Here is a 22,236-nt window from a genome sequence, read left to right on the forward strand (position 1 = left end):
GAAGAATATTTAATATTGCTTATACTCATTTAGCACACAAAATATATTTGGGACTTAAGATCATATGCTCTTTCTTTCTTGTCAGTAAAGCGCTCCACTCCCACTCTATCAACAGTAATGAAAGTAACATAAATGTTAAAATCAGGGTGAAGCAAACATTTGCTTTGCCTGGTCTTCTGGCTTGTTTCCAACACCTACAATGAATTTCCATTCATTGTCAACATAATGAAACAAAAGTTTAAACTGTCAACAATACTAAATACACACAAAATTATATTTTTTCTCTTCCTCTATTGACAAAGATATTTCCTGTACTTATATCCAATTTAGATGAACACTAGCAGTTGTGTCTGATTTCTAAATCACCTTCTGTGTCCACTCGGCAGATAACAAATTCAGACATAGATAAGAAATCAACAACCTAAAATTAAATATAGGGACTAGAATTCAAATGGAATTACCACAAATTTATGACTCTTGTAAATGCAAAACATAATGAAGTTCAGTGTACTTTCTTCTGGTTCTTCAATGAAAATGGGTTATTTATACATTTATTAAGTGCAGAGTTTAGGTGGATGACAAAGAAAGTTATTTTTATGAAAATGTGTTGATGCTTCTGAGATCGGAGATAAAAGAGATAAAGCATTTTTCATAAAGATTCAACCCCCAGCTGGGTCTAAAATCAATATTTGTGAAACATACACCTAAATTTTTGTTAATATTCATAGCAATATTAATAGGAAAGTTAGATACTATAATATTTTGGCCACCAGAGGTCTCAAAAATTTTTCACTGAATACAAGTGCAATAACATGAAGGACTCATAGCAGCTGAATAGAAGAAGCATTGATGAATTTGAAAAAAGAGAACTTTCAGCTGAGAGCAAGACATCTACAGAAAGAAAGATGCAAAGCAATCAGAACATATTCTGTGTTCCATTTGCTGAGGAAGGGAAGGACCATCTTCATTATATCTAAAATGTGTGAAAGTAGAAGGTAAAAAAAAACCCTAGTGGGGTCTGTCAAAAATTGATGGCCATGCTGTAGAGATGTCAGAAAGCTACTGCTTCTAAGAGAGGTTGATCTTCGAGGTTTCCTAGTTTGAATGATTGCCTACTCAGACAAGGGAAGCTGGAGCAAACGCTAGGCCAGAAGAAGCAATGCACATATTCGTTGTCCTTTTTAAGAGTGAATAACACCACCTGTCAACTTAATTTATCAAGGAATAAACCACACATAAGAGGAAATTAGGTAGAACCATCTGAATCAAACAGCAGGTATGGTGGAAGCGTGACACTTCCTTCTTCATGATCTATGGACCCACTAATATCCACAAAAGGTTAGTGATATTACAGGTTTAGGACCTGGTCAAATGGAAGCTCACAGAAAAGTTCTGCCCTCCCAGGCAGATTTTACTTCTAGAAACTTCATATAATCATACAATCATTATGGTTGTAAAAGCCTCTAAAATCATCAAGTCCAACCACTAACCCAGCACTGACAAGTCTGCCATTGGTATGGTATATCAAGTTCATTATATTCAAAATGTTGCCTGCCACCTCTGCAATGGATAGAATACATTCTTCATGCAGTCTGTCTTCCTGGTGCATCTTAACAGTGCAACCCCAAGCATGAAAATAGATATGTGTGAAAGTTGTATAAAAGTTGCAGCAGACAGTGCTCTCCATGCTACTTCTATACAAGGCCACAACAGCTCAAGAGCAAACCCATGCTTTTCCTCCTACTATCTCTTCCACATCATATTATCTTTTTGAGACTTAGAAATTACATGGCTAAACAGACCTTTGGTCTGATCGGACAAAATTGTTCGTAATTTCAGCAGTTATGAGCAATACGCGTGGGTGAAATGTGCTTCTTTGCTTCTTGAAGGTTGTTTGAGCTTTAAGTTAACACGTTTATTTTGCTTCTGTAGTGGTTAAAAGCATAATACTATAAATGCATTCTAAACATACATAAATAATATAAAATAAATATATATTAATTAAATAAATATAAATGGATATATAAAAAGGGATAAATTTTAAATTAGATTATTACATTAGTATATTTAAAGTAAATAGTAGGTAAAATTACAAATAATTATATATTGTTTTTATTACCAGATTTATTGCATTATCTTTCCTATGCATGTTTTCCTCTATTGTCCAGGAATCTTTCTTTCTGACATTGATAAATAGCCACACTGCATTAACTTCTTCTTATAGCCACACTTATCAACTAAACTTTCATTGACAAGCTCAAATGTCCAGTTCAGGTAAATGAATTATTTATAACTCTAAAATATTTTGTGTACTACAAAGCATGAATGATAACAGAAAGCTCATCAATTTTTATTACTCATGAGGAATGCAACCTGAATAGTACTAAATCCTAAGAGAATTTTCCAAGTTTTCAGCATTATCCTTAACCTTGTAATTTTTAGTTTTCAGTGATACAATTATTTTTTACAACTGAAGTAATTTACAGAGCTGAACATATACCTTTTGGAAGCTGAGACTTACTGAAGCAGTCTCGGAATTACATTTCCATACAAAATCAGTGGGAAAATTTATATTGTCTCTGTTGGCTAAACCAGGTTGTAAGGTTATTGTTACATTTTTGGTCACTACATGTTTTATGAAAATCCAAAGTTGTCTCTAAGTAACTGCAGAATATTCAACTGAAGAGAAACTAGAGTTAAAAAAAGACAGAACAATACATAGTATGAGAGACCTGACTAATGCTGTATGTAATGAACAGCACATCCAAATCAAATAGCAAGAGCACACACAAATAGTAAGGGGAGTATGAAATGTCTTCATTGAATAGATGAAACTCTAAGACAAAATAGGAATGTTGAATTTCTCCTTGGGAAACATAACATCTTGCAGATCATAAGGTCATTCACTCCTCTCTAAAATTGTTTCTATTTATCATTATATATTTCCTTTAGGTCAGATTTCTAGTCTGACTTGTCTATTGAATGTTCTACAAATTTACCAGAAATTCTACTGAAAATCAATGATCTGTAAATCTCTACAACCCCGCTTTTTTTTTTTTTTTAAAGACCTGATGTTTGACCTGTTTGCATCTTTTTAGACCTTATCTCTCATCTGCATGCTCTCTAAAATGATTGCTACTAATACAAGGACCTTTCTCCTGTCTGCTTTATCATTTTGAGGTAACTGGACTAAAATTGAAATGGAATAAAGTGAAATACATTCATGTAACCCAACAGTTTCTTACTTTTCCTCATTTTACCCTGTGACCATTTTAAATAACTGTGTTGTATTTTGGTTTCTGAAGATTTTAAAAAAAAGCATTTCAGTTTTGTCTTTTTGACTGGTAATATTCTTTGTAGACATTAGACAGTTATTGTGACAGTATTTTTTTCTACCCTGTAGGCATTGTGACCATTTTTTTGGTAGTTTATTAATATAAAATAAAAGTAACAAATATTTCAGTCGTATTCACAGATTCATTCAGATTACAAAAGACCTCCAAGTCCAACCTGTGACCAATCTCCACCTTATCAATATATTCTTGTTAGGGAGAGGTTAGCTTTGAGTCTTCCTTTTTTTTTTTCTTCCCTCCAATACAAGTTGTTCTTCCAGATACTTTTGGCAGTTTTCCATGGACTTCAAAAAGAACCTGCTGTGACTTGAAAATATTGCATACTATTACTCACAATGTAGTAAGTTAGACCATTTAGAGGTTTCTGAATGAAAATTAAACTTTTTGCGATAAAGAATTGAATTCATCACATTTTGAGACTGAAGACAGAAATAAAGGACACAAGCTATCAGAGCACTTAGAAGCTTTCTTGAAAATGGAATATTTTAATTTTCATAACATTAACTCAACACTGATAGCTATTACACAGGGGGATTAGAAAAATCTGTTTTTTCCAAACTGACTATTTCTCAGATTATCTGCTTTAGCTAGACAGTATAAATATCCTGAAGTGTCAGCATTTCATATAAACACACTTTATCTGAGAAAGATTTAATGAAAGAATGTACAAAATATTAAAAGATACAAATGACTCATCTACAAAAAGGCTACCACTTGGTACTACTGGGTAGTATAACAAGAGAAAAAAATTATAGCTTGATGACCATAAAATGACAATTTTAAACCCTTCTGTTACTTGGCAGATCAGTGAGCTGCATTTGCAGATTTCTGAGCAACTGCTCAGAAACTACTTCATAGTACCTGCTATGACGATGGCACAAGATGATGATGGCTTAGCCCAGCTCTCTGTATTTTTGCTCTATCCATTTAGGAAATTATTTGACTCTTTGCCCTTGACAGTGGGATAAGGGCCAGAAAAGCTGCAGAAGCAGGATAAAAGCATATTTGGGCTCTTAGATTCTGAAAGTGTCTCTTCTGATTAAGATTCTCAGTGGAGTTCATTGTTGACTTGTAACACATAAGATGCAATTCAATTCATAGATGAAGACATCTACCTCAGGCAGCTACCCTGCTGTCACTTAAATTCTGTGTCTTTATCTGTGATTTGAACCCCTGCCAGATTATCTACCTTTGAAATACCCCACTTAGAGAGGCTATATGGATACCCTTGGGAAATCTGAAGTGTCCTTAAAGGAATGTGTGATTTTGTGTCTAGAAAGAAATATAACCTAGATGCAGATGGATGTACAAATTCAGAGGCAAGATCTGCAGCATAGGTGAAATTTTTGTCTGGAATAGCTAAAAGCTCTTGATTGTTAATATGGCAAGCCAACCAGAATCACTCAACCACAGAACAAAATGAATGTGCTAAATTAGCACCTGGCTTGTTATTCTGCACCAGAAGCAAAATGGGTAGGAAGCTTTAAGTGTCTGACAACTCCATGGTGGTAACAAGTCCAGGTGCCTTGGTAATATGTATGATAAAAGAGCAACAAAACAACTCCTCCAAACAAAATATTTGTCCAGAATATCATAAAAGGAAAATCACAAAATTTTGGGACTCTAACATTGCAATAACTTTTTTAAAGGCAATGTAGTCCTTAATTTTGATTTGGAAAAAATGCTCACTGTAGTATTTTGATCTCTAACTGATGTTAGTGATTCAGTGAATAACTATTCCCAGTGATGAATTAATTTCAGATTTATGGAATGCTTTTCTTCACAGGAAGAAATCTAGTCAAAATTTTAAAATATTCAGTTAATAATTTATTCAATGCCACCTGCCCATAATTCAGTTGCAACTACAATATTTATCATTCTAAGAATACTCTAAGGAGAAAGAAGTTATTTTCAGAGATACATTTATGCATTAAAGAAGTTTTTAAAATCCAGAAGAAATATGCCTTTAAATATTCTGTACATGCTTGAGATAAATTACATCATGAAAACTCTGCCCACCTACAAATGGCACAATTAAGCATGTTTAGTGTTGGCATAATATAGAACTTAAAACTAAATACTGTTCTGAACAGAGGTAAAGAAAAGGGAAATAAATATAATTGTATTCATAAATAAGCATAACAAATCAGCCGTGTTCTAGCTATGGACATTAAGTGATATTTTCCGATGTGGTTTTAAAGTTACAGTGAAGTAGGTTTTGGAACTGTATATTTTTACAGGACTCAGAGCAGTGCAATAAATAGAAAATAAACTTCAATATTAATGTTTTTAAAAAACAACAGTAATTGTAACATAACAGTGAGATGTAATTTCTGATAGTCTAAAGATATGTGAGGGAAAATTCCAGAAAACTGAAGGATTTTTATCATTTACTTTTTAATACTAGTCATCTAATAGATATGAACTAGAATTTGCTGTCTAAGAGGTTCACGATCTCATATGGCCAAATAATTTTCATGGGCAAACACAGCTGTTTCCAAGCCTGACTCTTCACTTGCAAGAATCTCCTTCTCATATAGAAACAGGTGAATTTCCCATAGGTGGCTCAATAAGAAAACTGGTAGAACTCAGACATTTTAAAGATAACTTAGCTGAATAAAGAATCTAAGTCTACAATCAAATAACCCCTCCCCTCCATGCTTGATAAATCTCTTTGCTGTCACTTCAACATCTTTAAAAGCATCCACATGCTGATGAATTTCTACTTCCAAGTAGTCTTGGAAGTAACTCTGAAATGAAGGAGAACATCAGAAAGATCTTACTGCTCTTCTCTTTCTTTTTAACTATGTTTTTGGACTTAATTAAGTTCAAATGGACTACTCATTTTTTAGTCCTTATTTTGTCCTTCACCTCAGCCACTCCCATTAGTATAATATATTCTTAACAATATTAATGAGTTGTCTGAACATCAGGAAAAAAGGGGTAAAAATAAAATCTTAAAGTCTGTCAGGGACTTGTTAAAGGTCCAGATGTTGTAGGTAATTTAATAATGCTTAGCACCCAGCAGCCGCCTTGTGAATGTCACAATGCATGCACAGCAGCTGTTTTTGAAGTTAAGTGAAGTATTAGGAGTTGATAAAGCTAAAGACAAAGAATTAGAACCATCTTTTGAAGAGGTATGCTGTAACCTTCAAAACCTATTTATATGCCTCTAAAACCTACTTATATATATCTAAATAATATCCCTTTCTTTGACTTTAGAGATCTCTTCCCTAAAAAAAGGAAATCACTTCTCTTTCCCTGCTCGGAACATTTGGGTAGTAGTTATGCTGTCGGTACTGGCCAACAGCATGTGGGTAACAGCAGCAGGACAGATGGCAATGGATTAATGTTTAAACACTAACACTTCTGCACCACCATGAAAACACTAATTACTTCTTCCCACTCTACTTCTACAGTTAAATCAATCAACTGCTCACAGATCATGTCCTCTGGTATGGTATGGGGTCAGGTGGCATGGGAAGAGGATAAAATATTTGAGAATTAGAACAGAATACCCATTTCTTCTAGTTTTCAGTGCCAATTTTCTAGACAGTGGAAACGTCCAGGTTTGCATTTAAAATAGAAGGTAATAGAAATAAGGTAATAGAAAAAGCCCATAAAGCAGCAAAGTAAGCAGAGGACTGCTGTACTGTTAGAAAAATAGCCATTGATAATTGAAATCTACTTCAGTATATGTCCAAATTCACTACAGATGCTCTAGGATCAAAGTTAGGATTGAGATGAAATACTAAGGCACTGAGCTGAGGCTCATACCAAGTGGATCAGACATCCTTCTGCACAGAATCCCTGCTACACTTTTGCTCCCCCTCCACAATCCCTGCCTAGAAAACACTGATTTAGTACTCCTTTTCATCCTTTCCACATGACCTCTAAAGTGACAGTGGTATAGAACATTAACTGTTGTCCTTTCACAAGAAAAGGAGGCTTGTGGCTGCTGCTTTTTGAAGGCTGCCCTGAAAGAAGCCAGCCCAGCACCAGCCCTTAGAGCACCCGGGCACTCCTGCCAGCACCACCTGTGAGCAGCTGGGATCTGAGGCCTGGCTTCCAGCAAGCTGCCTGAGGAAGGCCTGCTAATTGCCCTTCTTTCTCCCTTCTCTGGATTTATTCTTTATCCCTTTGAAAGAATAAATGAATTTCTCAACTTGGAAGAGACCCACAATGATTATTGACTCCAACACCTTGCTTCTTGCAGGACTACTTAAAACTAGAGTATGTGACCAGATGCTTCCTGAATTCTGGCAGGGTTGGTGCTGCGACCACTTCCCCAGGGAACCACGTTCCAGTGACTGATAACCCTCCCAGTGAAAAAAACTTTTCCTAAGTCCAATCTATGTCCTGTGACATAGCTTCAGATCTTTTCCATATGCAAAGAAAAAAATGCCCAATTTCATAACAGCAGCTCATTGAAAATTAAGATTCATAGTGAATATATACTGGAAAATTGGAGTAATTGCAGAAGAATAAAGAAAGTACCCTGCCCAGTAACTGCATATGTCTTGGAGAATTTCTGAAGTCCAAACTCAAGAAGGCATATTCTGACTCTGAAAAGGAATCTCCTCCTCCATGTATTTGTCCTTTCCAAGCCAGTTCTAGATTATGCAAAGAAAACCACATCAAAAATCAGATACTGGACCTTAAAATTCCCTCCAAATGTAGATGATGAACAAACTTAGAAAACGAAGGAGAACATAAGATGCATGTATTTTGTCTATGCTACAAATACTGTAGAGAGAAGTATCAGACTAATTATAAAAGAACAAAGTATGTTTTTCTTTTTTTCTGTCAGCTACAGACAGAAAAGGTGCTTTCCATGTTAGATCAATACAACTTCACATATGAACTGACATGAGCTGTACCTTGTATCCGTGGTAGAAATAGTCTTCCTGAGCTCAGACTGAGGGAAAGAAAAAGAAAAGAAGAAAAGTTGGATCAAGACTCAAATGACAAAAACTTTTAGAGTCTGAAGAAGGTAGAAAGAAGAAAAAAAATATACTAAATGCAGATATAAAGGGAAGAGGTCTCAAGACCCCAGATCTGGAAGTACTGAAGTTATTAGTTTTAAGATGCAAAGTAGATTATGTATAACACACTAGTGAGGATTATAAAACTTAAAGCAAGGAATCTTATATCCACAGCATAGACCTTTTTGGATAAGCTGTTTAATAAAAACAATGCACGAGTAATCTCTCTCCCCTGAAATAACAACCCTGAAATTGCACAGAATTTAATTACTGTCCTACTGCTGCTTGCATTTGTGTTTATTCATGTGGGAAATTTTAATTCTTGACATATTGGCTGATGTGATATGCTTTTGTACTTCACGTATCAGGAGGTATCAGGTTAAGTAATGGTTATACCTACCAGAAAGAATTACCACTTGGTCCTAATAAGTGACAGAGAAATAGCTTACTACTCTATTTTTATAGCACAGTTTTCATGTGGCAATTCATAAGGGAGATTTAAGATATATTTTACACCATAGGGTATTTCAAATACTAAACAGCAATGTTTGTACATAACATGTAATAAGAGTATCATTAAGATATGAAAGATATTGCTTAAAAATATACCTGAATCATTAAAAACAATCTGAAGTACTGTGTAAAGCATCTCTCTCTTTCTTTCAAAAAGATCTTCTCAACCAAGCAAGGTTGAGATATTTTCAACCAAGATTTGAAAATGGTTAATGTAGCATATTTAATAATTTTATGAGTTAATTATGTAATGGATGTATAAAAATGTATTATTTTTTAATCCAGTTAATGCAAGGGCTTGCTTGTCACAAGAGCATATTTACCACTGCTGAATTTTAAAAGTAGGTATGAAAATTAACATAGAAAATTATGCAATCAATTTAGAAGTGAAATAAAAGTAAAAATTAGAAAAGAGTTGTCTGCAACTGTTTCTACTAGTCCATTAACTATTACTGCCTCTTGATGCTGAATCAAAACAAACAAATCCAGGTGCTTTCTGTTATTTGAAAATGACTTAAACAGAGAATTGCAGGTGAAATATGGATGAATTTCAAATAAATTATCATGCTAACTTTTTAAGACTACTTTGGCAGACCCATCAAAATGCTGGCAAAAAGGCTGAACTTTTGACTGGTTTTCAAAGATTCACATTTTCCTAATACTGCACTTCAAGATAATTAATTAATGGGAGTGGATTCTCACGACAGTTTTGTCAAAGTCATTAAGAGTATATCTGAGTATATATTAAGTGAGATCCTATTACAAAACCTGTTACAGTATAGATGGTTTGTAAAAAGACTTTTCTATGGACTAGACAGACAGAACTAGAAGCAACATCACACTGCACTGTAAATTATGAGAAGAGATAAGACTCAGATTCCAGCTGGACATTTCAACCATTATGAACACCATGGCTCACTTCCTGACTGCCTCTTGGCTCATCTCATGTGCTTTGCCAGGAGGAGACATAAAGCCATATGGCCTTCCAGGCACTGCTCCATCATACCTTTTGCAGTGAGGCCTGAAGCTGAAAGAGATCCTTTAACTCTGCAGTTTAGTAAAAGGTAAGCTAACCTGTACTAAAAAGAGCAAGTTATCTGACATTTTCCCCCATTTAAAAGACCTAACAATGGGTTTGTACCACCAGCTAGCAGATAAATCGTTTATATCCCTATACTTGGAAAGAGTGTATAATTGGTTATAGAAGTTTCTTAAGAAACATTATACTGTGAAATTGTACACTCAGAATGTATAATATTTTGCTTTGTAAGTTATCTAAGTTCGCGAAGCCTAGTCATGATGATGTATCTAAGTATTCTCTGAATGACAAGTAACTGACTTAAAACAAGGGAAAATATCAGACAACCAAGCAATTTTCAACAGAAAATTCCATTTAAAGTGAAAAAAAATCTGGAAAAATGTAAGCAATGCAAATAATTTAGCCCAGAAATTACAGATTCTCTGTTCCTTGGTTTGTTGGGGGGTTTTTTGTATCAGAAAAAGAAGAGGGAATAAATTACCTATAAGTTAAAAACCTTTGCTATAATGAAAAGAACATGATTAATGACAAAATTTTCCAAAAGAAGATTTTAAGTTATTATATTCAGTCTGATTTTCAATATAAAATACATCAATGCAAAAACTGGACTAATAATTCAGAATCACAGAATATTCTGAGTTGGAAGAGACCCAGAAGGATTATCGAGTCCAGCTCTTAAATGAATGGCCCCTATGGGGATCAAACCCACAACCACCATCATGCTAGTTATCATAACCAGGTCATCAGCATCATGCTCTAACCAACAGAACTAATCATCTAGGTATGGTAAAGTGAATTGCCTACTTTTCTGATTTGCACACAGTAAGGTGGTTTTGAGAACCAAAATTTGTTGGTTTTTTAGTCTGTATTTCAGTTAATGAATAGAAATTCAGAGAATGATGAGAAATGGATAACTCATTTATCTGAATTTGGTTTTGCAACATATCTTCTTAGCAATAATAATTATTGAACTGCATCACAACGGTTACAAGAGCAATTGCTTAAATACGAAAATTAGACTAGCTGAATGTTTAATGTATTTTAAATTTTGGAAATCTCACTGCAGTTTGGGACTACAGGTAGGTAAACCTCTTTGCAAGTAAAAGGAGAAAGTCTTTATTTCATATGTTCCTGAGAAGTTCTGATCCATTTTTACCTAGTTGAAGGGCAGAAGCAGCTAATGAGGGTTTGTAAAACACCACCATCCCTTCCCTCCGCATCATGCTACTATGGGTCGTACAAGAACAGTCACGCAGATAAGACAGAGAAGAGTTGAGAGTTTATGTTACATTTTCCTACTGTGAAGAAAGGGTGTATGTGTATGATACGTTCTTCCTGCAACACTTAGGAGAAAACATCTTACATTTGAGGCTGAAAACACGATTAGAAAACACAGAAACGTTTCTCATCCATTGTTACTTAAGCCTGTTATTACTTCCATTGCCTTACTGGATCCTTAGTTCAAATTCATAAAAATCTTAAGTAAATGTCTCACAAGAGTATAAAAGCTTCAGAGCAACATGTTGTTAAACACCAGATCAGTATCCAGGTTGGAACCACCTTGAGTGGTTCCAGGGCTGGGGTGTTACATATGTGTACACATTTTTTACATGTACCTTTTGTTACTACCGCAGAGAGTAATAATGTAACACATTATTACTACCACAGATCATTCTAAAAGCAAAGATGCTTGAAATGTATCCTGGTTCAGAATCTTCACTGATATCTAAATGTTGCAAAAGGAACATCACAAGCAACATTTAGGTAATGAGTTACTCTGCACACCTCAGAAGTGAAGGGCTAGCAGGATGTGTTATCTGGTAAGGTATCGGTAGATACAGGCATAGGTGGCTGCCTTATGTGACATAGGTAAGAATGATGAGACTATTCCCACTCTCACAGAGTTATGTAACTGTGGTTCCTAATGTCCATGAGTTTCTGCACAGTAACTCATGTACTCTTAATGGAACACAGCAAGTAAGCAAGCACATTTTAAAGAAAGAAAAATCACAAATACACAAAGACAAATTTTGTGTTAAATGTATGGAAAGCATCACCACGTTTGACAAGTTATTTGACTAGTTATATCTTTTAGCACTGCTATCAGTTTTTAGCAGTGCTGCTATTGAAAATCACACATCTGCCTGTTATTTTCAAATAGCAATTGCAAGAGTGTAATACAACTTTCATTGGTATTCAAATATTTTTTTCTCAATTTGCAGGGCTCTAGAGATCTCAATGAACAGAGTGACAGGTTCAGAAGCTCTGTAAAGCTGTGGCTTTTATAGCTCTGGACCTCTGTGAGAGTTATGATTCTGCCTGAGGGCTCAAAGCTTAGCAGAAAAGAAGTGCACTTTTTTGCACATTTCAGATATCCCCAGAGATTTTTATGAATGGGAAAGGGTGAAGAAGTAGCAGAAATACCTGTCAGAAGCAGCAAGGTAAAAAATAAGAAAAAAACCAACCTCTCACAAAAAATGAGAACATTGGTGAAGTAAAATTAAATCTGAGGATGAATTTATGGTAAGAACAAAAGTGGATTTCAAACATCAGACCAATTTTCTTTAGCTGCTGCCAGCTTAATGTTCTCCATTCAAAAACAGGCAGAGGCATATATGATATGTGCAGACAGCATGGAACAACAGACTTCTTTCTCAAGGTGAGCAACTAATGTGCATTTCTAAGACTGGTAAAAATAGAGAAGTAGATATTTTTCCATATATATTTAAACTATGCATTCCATATATATTTAAACTATGCAAACACTGATTAAACAGAGGGAAAAGGTTGTGTGAAGGTAACTGAGTAGAAAGCACAGTGCAAAAGGTATTGCTAAGTGAAGGTTGGGAGGGGAGAAATGCGATTACTTATCCTTTTCCAGCTCAGATACAAAGTTCAATGGATGGCCATTTTTTCATCTTTATTCTGTAGATATAACTCACGTTTGTGCTACATCTGCTCCATTGGTCTTAAATGGCATGTTTAAGAACTGAAGGCTGTGGAGTCCTTTTGGAGATCCAGACACAAACTTGGCAGCTTCCTGACCATATGTCACAAATAGACTGGAGTGCTACCCAACATTTCTTGCTTACTTGGTAGAAATCCCAACAGAAAGTATTGCTACAGCTGTGACTTTCTCTCTGTACAGTTTTTATTGCCAGTATAAAAACACTGTACTGTAATAATGGATATTAGTATTGTATGACCTGGAGCCACGACTTGAATTCATACCATTTAAACACACAACCACTCAGTCTTCCAATCCTTCAGTATATTTAGTTTCTTTGGGGGTTTTTTTGTTTGGTTTTGCGTTTGTTTTGTTTTTTTTAATATACTTTTTCTTCACTCCTCCTAGATTAGGACATGTTCCAAGATGTTTAAATGAGGTGCTTTGATTAAATATTTTGTCTTCCATAGTCACTCACAGTGACACCCACTCAATAACACCTGTATCAAGAGTTTCACTGGCATTTTTCCATCTCCTGAGTGAACATGTAACCTCCTTCCTTCCAGCCCCAACCCCACTTCTTTACATTAATCTATCTTCCAGTTACAGTTCTAAGTGCATGCTCTTGAGGCTGTCTTGGTCTTGAAGAGTTTCAAATACCATAGAACGAATTTCTAGTTGTCCTAAAATTTGATATGACCAGCAATTTGGATGCCAAAGACAGGAAGAGATCAGCCAATTTGTTGCCTTGTAATATCACTTATGTCCTGTGAACTACAGATAAAATGCCAACACTATAACATATATAAAAAGTGTATTATCATCTTTCTGAATGCACTGTCATCCTTCTTTCTTTATAGAATGCTCCTGCCATGCATATAAATTTGTAGGTTTGGTGTTTTTTTTAAGATTATTATTATTCAGCTCTTTAAAGATGTCAACATATAAGAAGATTTCAAAGTTGTTAACTAGAAAATTTTTCCCCCAAGGTATAATAATTTACTTTGGTTTGGTTTGGTTTGTTGTGGGTTTTGTTTGTTTGTTTTGTTGTTGTTGTTGCTGTTTAAAGCATTTCTCTTCATTGTTTTTGAAGGATGCAGCATACCTCTTCATTTAAAGAAGAATGTTCCAGAGCATATTTACAACTAATAGAAAAAATATTTTCTTATGTCAGCAAACACAGTATAGAAGAGTTCCCTACCATTCTTTTAGCAGATGTGGCCATGCTTTTAACAAGGCAAAAGTGAAAACTTGTCTTTCTCTGCTCTGTCTTACACAAGAAAAAATTTTAGAAGAGAGGGCAGGAATAATAGATTTTTAGATGCCTGTTAATTTCTTTGATTTCTAATAGTAGAATGTCCAGGTTTTACTGATTATACTGGCAGTGGTGACTGACTTTACTAAGTTAGAAATATTTAATAAGAGATAAGAAATTAAGAAATATGTTAATATGCATCCAATACAGTACAGGGAATTCATAAAAAATAAAGAAGCAGATTTTTATACTAATATAAGAAGTAATAAAGGCCATACAGCTGTTAAGGAACGAAGAGGAAGGTAAAGAATAAGAAATAATGTAAATACAATATTGCAATTTAACAAATTTCTGCTCTCCAAACACAGTACCAGCTGCACACCAAGAAGCCTAACGGCATTCACTCTAATGACAGAAACACAAAAACATAAATTTTTTTCAGGCCTTTATGTTTTTAGAATACTAGCCTCTAGTGTGATGCCTTTAAGTAGGTCAGTCTCGATAAACTCACACTCATTTTTTGTACTTGATTCATTCAGCCAGAATAGTGTCAGTGATAAAAATATTATTTATATATTTCAGCCAATGTGAATGTCTGCCATGGGCAACTCACCTTTTAGCAATTACCAGACAAAGTAGAAGGTTTTAATAATATAGTTAGCAAATGATACAGAACTGCATTCCATAATCACACTGGGCAAGTACAATATGGCTAGAACAGGTGTTAGCTTAATTTTCCTCATCTGTACCTTCTAGCAAGTCTAGTTACCTTTTCACACTCATTTGATGTGGTCATTCAGGGAAATCAGTGCAGATGGTATGTCACTGGGTCTGTACTTGCCAAAGATTTTTACAACTTGAAGCCACTATCTCCTGCCAGTATAAAAACTTAGTGTAGATTACAGCTAGAGTTTTAAACTATGTGAGCATAACCTCAACACATGAGGAAAAAAAGCAGATAAAATGCAGCTTAACCCAGAAGTAAAGTGAAAAAATGAAAATACATGGAGCCTAAGGGGTGTTTAATTGAATTTATATAATTTATTAATATTATTTATATTAAGGTCTTACACATGTATGTTTTTATATTTTTTTATCCCATTCACAGTCAATATATATTGTTTTGTGACAGATCTAGAACACCAATTTGCAGTGAATTTTTTCGGCCAATATTCTTAAAAAGCAATTAATACCTTCAGTACTGTTCTAGTTCTGAAAATATAGAAAGAAAATTACTCCATATTTACTAACACAATAAATATGACTTGCACTAAAAACAGAGTATAACACAGTAAAGACCATAAAAGCAGGGAAAAATACATGAAAAGTGAAACAGATAAGTAGAGGATTTTTTATTTCCATTTCATTTGGAACTTGGATCTGCTATATTTTATATTTTGTAAAATATCAGTTTTAATGAATGACTGGCTGTATGATCACTTTCCCTTTAAATTTTGTAATGACTAGGAAAGCATTTTCATTTTTGTTTTGTTCTATTTTTTTATATTCCATTACTCCAACTTCTTTGAATATGTACTGATACAAATGCCTTACAAAAGTGATGGGGACTAAACAATTGCCACTGAAGTAATGGAAGACTGGCTGAACTTGTAAGAAAATTATAGTTATTTTCCCACTGAAAGTGTTGTTGAAACATGTTTTGCTGAGGTTCTTTTTAGTTTGTTTTGTTACAGTTGTCTCAAAACCAATAATTTTTCATTAAGCTGTTTTAACTGTTTTGAGACATTTCTACTTTTTCTGCCTTGAGCTAATCCTGAATCATGCTCTTATTATGTATGTATTGTGCATTATAGGCACCCGTTTTTGTTTGAGTATGGTGATGAGAGATTTTTTTTCCTGACTATTCAGTAATATTTTATATGTGATTTTTATTAATGAAACCTTTTCATAAAGCTAAACTGATAAACGTAACAGTTAATAAAGAACACTCACCTACTGTCAGTTGTCCAGTTAACTGTCCCATGTGATTTCTTGCATTCACTGTTACATTTCTGTCAGACTGTAAGACCAGTGGGCTATCCTGGGAAACATGTATGAGACAATAAATGAGAGAACAAAAAATTGAGGTAGAATTAAGTTAGAACTTAATATAAACATACATGCTGAGAGGGGAGCTGTGTTTAATATAACAAACCTTTTAATAATTTCATAAACTATTTTACCAGTCAATTTTTTATATAAAAGAGTACTAAGAATACTATTTTAAGCTTGAAACCTTTGTGCAATCCTTACTTTAGAAATCAGAGTTGAACCTAATTTATACAATTTGGGGGTTATTTCCTGTCAATATTACAAAGTTCCAAATTCAAAAACCCTTAATACAAACCTGTTTCACTAGCCTTTTCCACATATTGACAACCTGTACTTTTCTAACTACCAAACCAACACTATACTGCATTATTCTATTAATCTGCACAATCTATAATACTTGCACTTACAAAAACCTTGCAAACACAGTCATGCATTTCTTTGAAGACAAAAAGAATTGTTACTCTCAAAAAAACAAAGAAAGAGAGCACTGGAAGGCGAGATCTTGTAAAAGATAATCCTGACCCACTGGTAGTAGTATCTGACAAGTAGTATTAGGGATCAAATTGATGTAGCATGGAGATAAACACTGCATGATGTTAAATACAGTCTTAACATTTTTTGAATCAGTTTGCAGCATGACTACTCTCAGCATCCAACTAGGTTTAAGCTTCTGAGAAATGTTTACATATATATGTGTAAGCTTATCCTGTGTCTAAAGCCAGAATAAAGAATCACATAAAGAATTTAATTTTGCTTCTTGAAAAATGAGGAGCCAGATACACTCCTCCAGGGGAAGCACAGATGCACAGGAAAGGGGAAGAGCTTCAACAGAGAGTCAGGAGAAATAGTCCCAAAGAAAAAAAAAAAAGAGCTTACCAATCATGCTCTCAATGAAGTGGGGTGAGTGCATGAGCGGAGGAAAAATTAGGATTGCAGTTGCTGCTGAAGAGAGGCACTTTTCTGTCTGGAATCACCTGATACCACACTGTTCTTTCCCTGGAGCTTGCAGTGAGAGCATGGGTACGTTAATGCTTCCGGTAGTTTGCTACCACTTATTATGCTTAAGTATGTTTATCCAACAGCACTAAAACATCTGATAGAAACAGTTGGGGAAGTGTCTTAGATAGGAATGGCTAAGGGCTAGGAAAATATTTGGGAAATTTATTATATACTTGTTTTATTCTTAAGATTCTTCCCTGGGCATTCATTATTGGTTATCCCCCGACTAAGCATATTAGGTTAGACAGACCCCTGTGGGTGTCACTCACTATATTGGTTCTTGCTGTTCTTGAAAGTTTTTTAGATGAGAAGGAAAGGAGTTAAGGAGCCATAGATTAAGATTTATTTTTACCTGAATGATGCATTAGGTTTTCACTAAAATTTTCTATACCTCACAGTCCCTTTCTTTGAATCCAGGGCTTCCCTCTGCAAGAAACACTTTTCCTAGTTGTTTTCACTATGATTATTAACTTTAAATGATAATCGGTTCCCTGGGAAGTCTAAAATTATTCTGAGCTAATTTCTAATAGTTCAGGTGTGTTTAATGTCTCACTGGACCATTCTCTGACCTCTCTAGCATTCTGCCAATTAGCTCTGCATCACAGAGTCTGGCAGATGAAAGTGACTGTTTGGCTTGTCCATCTTTCTAGATAAAAAGCTATAATTATCAGTGAGACACAGTGTTCAGTGTGACTATTTTAAGCTAAATGTGATGCAATCAAGGGGGCTTCTGACAACAAAAGCAGCTGCTAAGGGCCTTTTTCTCAACACTTGGTTTTCACTTTCCTTATGGTTCTTTGAAAATCATTAGTCCAGGCAACTGCCACTCTGAGAAAGGCAGTTGTCTTAATGGGCATCTGCATTGCCAAAGTGTATTTTAAAGGAGCCCTTTTCACTTTTGCTTAGCCAGTATTTAGTGAAGAGTCTTTCCAGTTACAATAATCTCACCCTTAGCAAGGGAGGATACTACCATGCCTATTTTTCCAGTTCAGCTAAAGGTTTGGGAACTTACACTCCCAAAGATTGTTCACATAATTATCCAAAGGTTTCTTTCCTTTCATCTTAGGAAAATACTTATCAAAATTCTCAGGCTAAAATCTGCCTCTCAGACTCTAATTGTAAGATTGATATCAAATTCTCAAGTACAGGAAAAGGAAAAATTAGGTGAGCCAAGCCTCCTTTCTTCTTCTTTCCTTGTCTTATGTAATAAAAAGAGGGACGAAGAAGTTAGGAACTTAAATCTATACTCCTTAATGCAACCTTAAATTCTAGATCAAATAAAACACAGTAAAACTCCTATCAAGAAGTCCAGTATTTCATCTATACTGTTTACCTGCACTTTATTTTACACAGGAAGTGCCTAAACACAGAGGTTCAAGTTAATCAAAGGTAGTCTACTCAGATGAACTAGACATTCAGAGAAGATTTAGCTGAAATCAGTGGAATTACAGATCTGTAAGATGAGTATAAAGTGCAATGAGCATCAGTCGTATGAATAGAAATACACCTAAAGTATTAAAATCCTGGATAATTTTCTCTCTGGATCACCAGATCTGTTACTCTTTCAATGTGAACTTCAGCTTGCAATTTAGTAGCCTTGATAATTCACACAATAATTTACATTCAGATGTCAGAAGGGATATAGAAGTATGTGTAAATGTACATACATACAGATGCAAATGTGGCCTTCAGAAAATAGTAAATGATTTGTGATGCCATTTCAGAAATTATACTATAGTTAACAAAAAGTAACATAGTAAGAACATTCTTACTGTTACATAGAGCCTTTAATAATATCAATATGCTAATAACTAAAATATTGTACAGGGATGCCCTCAGGGCCATGAGGGTTCTACCAGCCCTTACTGGCCCTGTCCAACCTCCCTGAGGGGAGATTTCAGTCCAGCCCCATTTGAACCCCTTCTAGCTGGGTTATCCAACTTGGTTCTACCCACCTCTTAGGGAGCATTCAGCCCTCATCACTTCCAGACAGATAAGAGGACTTCAAGAACTAGCTGATGTTCACAATACTGTATGAAAAGATTCCTGTTATAAGCCCTGAAACGTTACAACTTCAAGATTTTCAGCAGTGTATTAAAATTAAACCAGATGAACATGATGTTACTATAGTTACTTCTTATCTGAAACAGGTTTGCAGGTGGAATTCACAAAGGGAAAAATAAACTATTTAAGGGATATTTTCAGAAAGCTTTCTTGAATCTGAATCCAGCTATAAATACAATTAAAATTTTGAGGAAAAAGAAGTTTGGGGTTTGCTTGTTTGTTTGTTGGGGTTTTTGGTTTGTTTTGGTTTTGTTTTTTTGTTTTGAGTAAGGATCATAGTGCAGTAGTAGTAAATATCAACTTTTTTTTTTTAGAAGTACATGAGCAGATTACTGTAAGTATATGAAAACTGACAGACTGTATTACAATAACATTTTATTAAAAAATATTCTGCATGAGCAATCACAGCAAAGTTCATTTTTTTACAGATGGTTCAAGTATTTTCAACATATTTTGGACAAATTTCATATGTTTTGTACAGCATTCAAATAAGCAATCCTAGCTAATTCAGTTTTGAAGAGTGTTTCCAAATGAACCCTTTAAATTAGAAACAGTTTAAATGGAGTAATTTCAATTCCAGTAAGTTTAATAAAACTTTAGTTTAAGTAAGATGGTACACTGTATAATTAAATATAATCCCAGACTTATGCTTAGAACACAGTTAATTGTGAGAACACCACCAACTGACACTCAGGAACAGTCACAATATGTATACCATTGCTTAGAGTGCAAGCACTAGCTCTTTTATGATTTGATTTCTTTGCTTGAACAAGTGCACCACTTCAGGTTTCTGGACCCTTATGCAGTGTCATATAGATATAAAAACTAATGCAATGAGTAGCTAGGATTCCAGACCTGCCACTCCAGTGGCAGTTTGCTAGAAGACGTAAGGTTATAGAGACTCAAATAACAGATCAGTATCACCAGTGTGGGCAGCTAAAATAGTTATGGTAGAAGCTTTCCTCGTAGGACTACTAACAAACCTACCCTGATACACTAGTGACTCAGAATGACCATTGCATTTCCAAGGTACCTTTACAGAAAAAGAAAAAAAAAAATCAGTATTAGACTTTGGTTTACTGAGAAACTCACCATGGCATCATACCCAACCACACAGGTAGTTGTGTATTACAAGATTTTAACAAAGACAGGGAGCATATTTCCCCACTGCAGCAGAGCACCACAATATGTCTACTGCTTTAGGGACCCATACTGTGGGTGCCAGCGAAGAAGTTGATCAACTGTGTCTGCTCAATGACCGCAACTGAAGAACAAAAAGTGTATGAGCTATTTGACCACACCATAGAAACAAAACAAGAACTGAAAGAAATAGAAAGTACTTAGTAGGCTGGTCAGTCCAGCAGCTCAAGGGACTCAAAGGCCAGATAAGTAGTTGTGCAATAAATACATGGATAACTGCAGTTCGGGCAAATAAGGAGTAACAAGTGTGAGTGCCTTGGAGGAACTTCGTGCAAAAAGTTTAGAAGAAGAATATGAGAGACACAGTGTCAGTCAAGACAGATAGAAAGCAGAGCAAAAAAAGGTGTGAGGGGATGGAAAGAGCATTACTTAGCTGTTTACTCATTGTCCAGAACTAGAACATCAGCATGTTTCTTAGCAACATTCCTTTCAAATGAGGAGGTAATAATAGAGGTGGAAGATAAAGTTCCAGGGACTAAAAGATCATTTTTAGGGCTTGGAGTCTCTGGGACAAATTGTCTATCATTAACATTATTATTAGCAGTAACCAAACATGAAGAAATTTGCATTAGGAAGGATTTGAAAGAAAAAGACATACAAATGGAAGCAACTGCTGAGCTCTTGAGTACTTAAAAAGACTGAAGTCTCCATTAAAACTATTGGAAGCTTGTATGAGTTTGGGACTGTCAAAATACAAATTAAAGAAAAATTTTCTCCGTTAGAATATTCCCAAAATATTTTTTCCAAGAATATTTCCAATATTCCTTTTTATCAATATTTACCAATATTCAGTATTTCCAAAAATATTCTCAAAAATATTCCCAAGAGTCTTCCCAAGGCATCAGGACAGCAGGGATTCCAACACAGGGTTTTTAAAATAGGGAGAAGAGAATATAGTTTACTGTTCAAGTTATTCCTGGTCAATTCTGAGCTGAGTTAATGTAAGTATTGATCGAAATAAATTAGATGCTTTAAGCTATTTCCTATATCCCTGCATTCCCAAAATAAAGTTTGATATCAAATTTTAGTGGTTTTTTCTGTGTAAGTGTCCTTTCTAACCTGATAGTCCCAATTTAATCAAAATCAGGAAGCTGATTGCAAAATCTCAATAAATACATTTGGACTTTTGCTTTAAGGAATCATTCCAGATATCTTAAAAGTTTGACCAAGTGTTATTAAAAATCAGTATTTTTTCACATGAGTCTTACATAATGAGGAGGTTTGGAAAAGTATTCAAGCAAATATAAGGTCAATGCATTTCACTAGTCCATGGCCAAACTGATTTACATATAATCGCCATCAATTGCAAGTAGAAAAAAAAAATGAATCAAATATTTTATGTAACACACTGGTGAAATGACCAGCAGATTTGACTTCATGTCAAAACTGATTTTGTAAAAATACCCCAATGGCAGTGAGACACAAACTCCGTTTTCCAAATCAAAGAGGGAAATATACCTGGCTTAATTGACTGACCAAAGAAATGAAAGCTATGGAAGAAAGGTAAACAAAGCACAAACTAATAGTTTGAAAAAAAAATGAACAAAACACCCTAGTTGATACTGAAAGAAATATCATACTTGAGGTTATTGACAAAGTTTCAAGAAACATACTTTCTAGATAATTCTTGTTCATCAAAGGATATTATCTTGGTTCCCAGCCTCTGCTCTGTGTCCATGTCAGCGTTGTTAAATGGTAAAGACAATCACAGATATCAACCAGCTCCATGACACACCGAATCTGAATCCAAACATAGCTACACCTACTGAAGAAATATAGATGTACCCATTGAGAATTACAGACAGTGCTCCAGAGAGCCACAAGAACTG

At 34.8% G+C, this 22,236-nt stretch overlaps 1 protein-coding gene across 2 annotated transcripts in view; it reads right to left on the bottom strand.

The window, feature by feature from the left end:
• Positions 1-22,236, bottom strand: part of SGCZ (sarcoglycan zeta) — a 424,586-nt gene that overhangs the window by 55,833 nt on the left and 346,517 nt on the right. For both annotated transcript variants that reach the window (XM_027636059.1, XM_027636060.1), the window contains one exon: positions 16,046-16,133. In XM_027636059.1, the coding sequence (XP_027491860.1) occupies positions 16,046-16,133 (88 nt within the window). The remainder of the gene's footprint in view (positions 1-16,045; positions 16,134-22,236) is intronic.

Source organism: Corapipo altera, unplaced genomic scaffold (genome assembly GCF_003945725.1).
Source record: "Corapipo altera isolate COAL_440 unplaced genomic scaffold, ASM394572v1 22b, whole genome shotgun sequence".
Lineage (NCBI taxonomy): Eukaryota > Metazoa > Chordata > Aves > Passeriformes > Pipridae > Corapipo > Corapipo altera.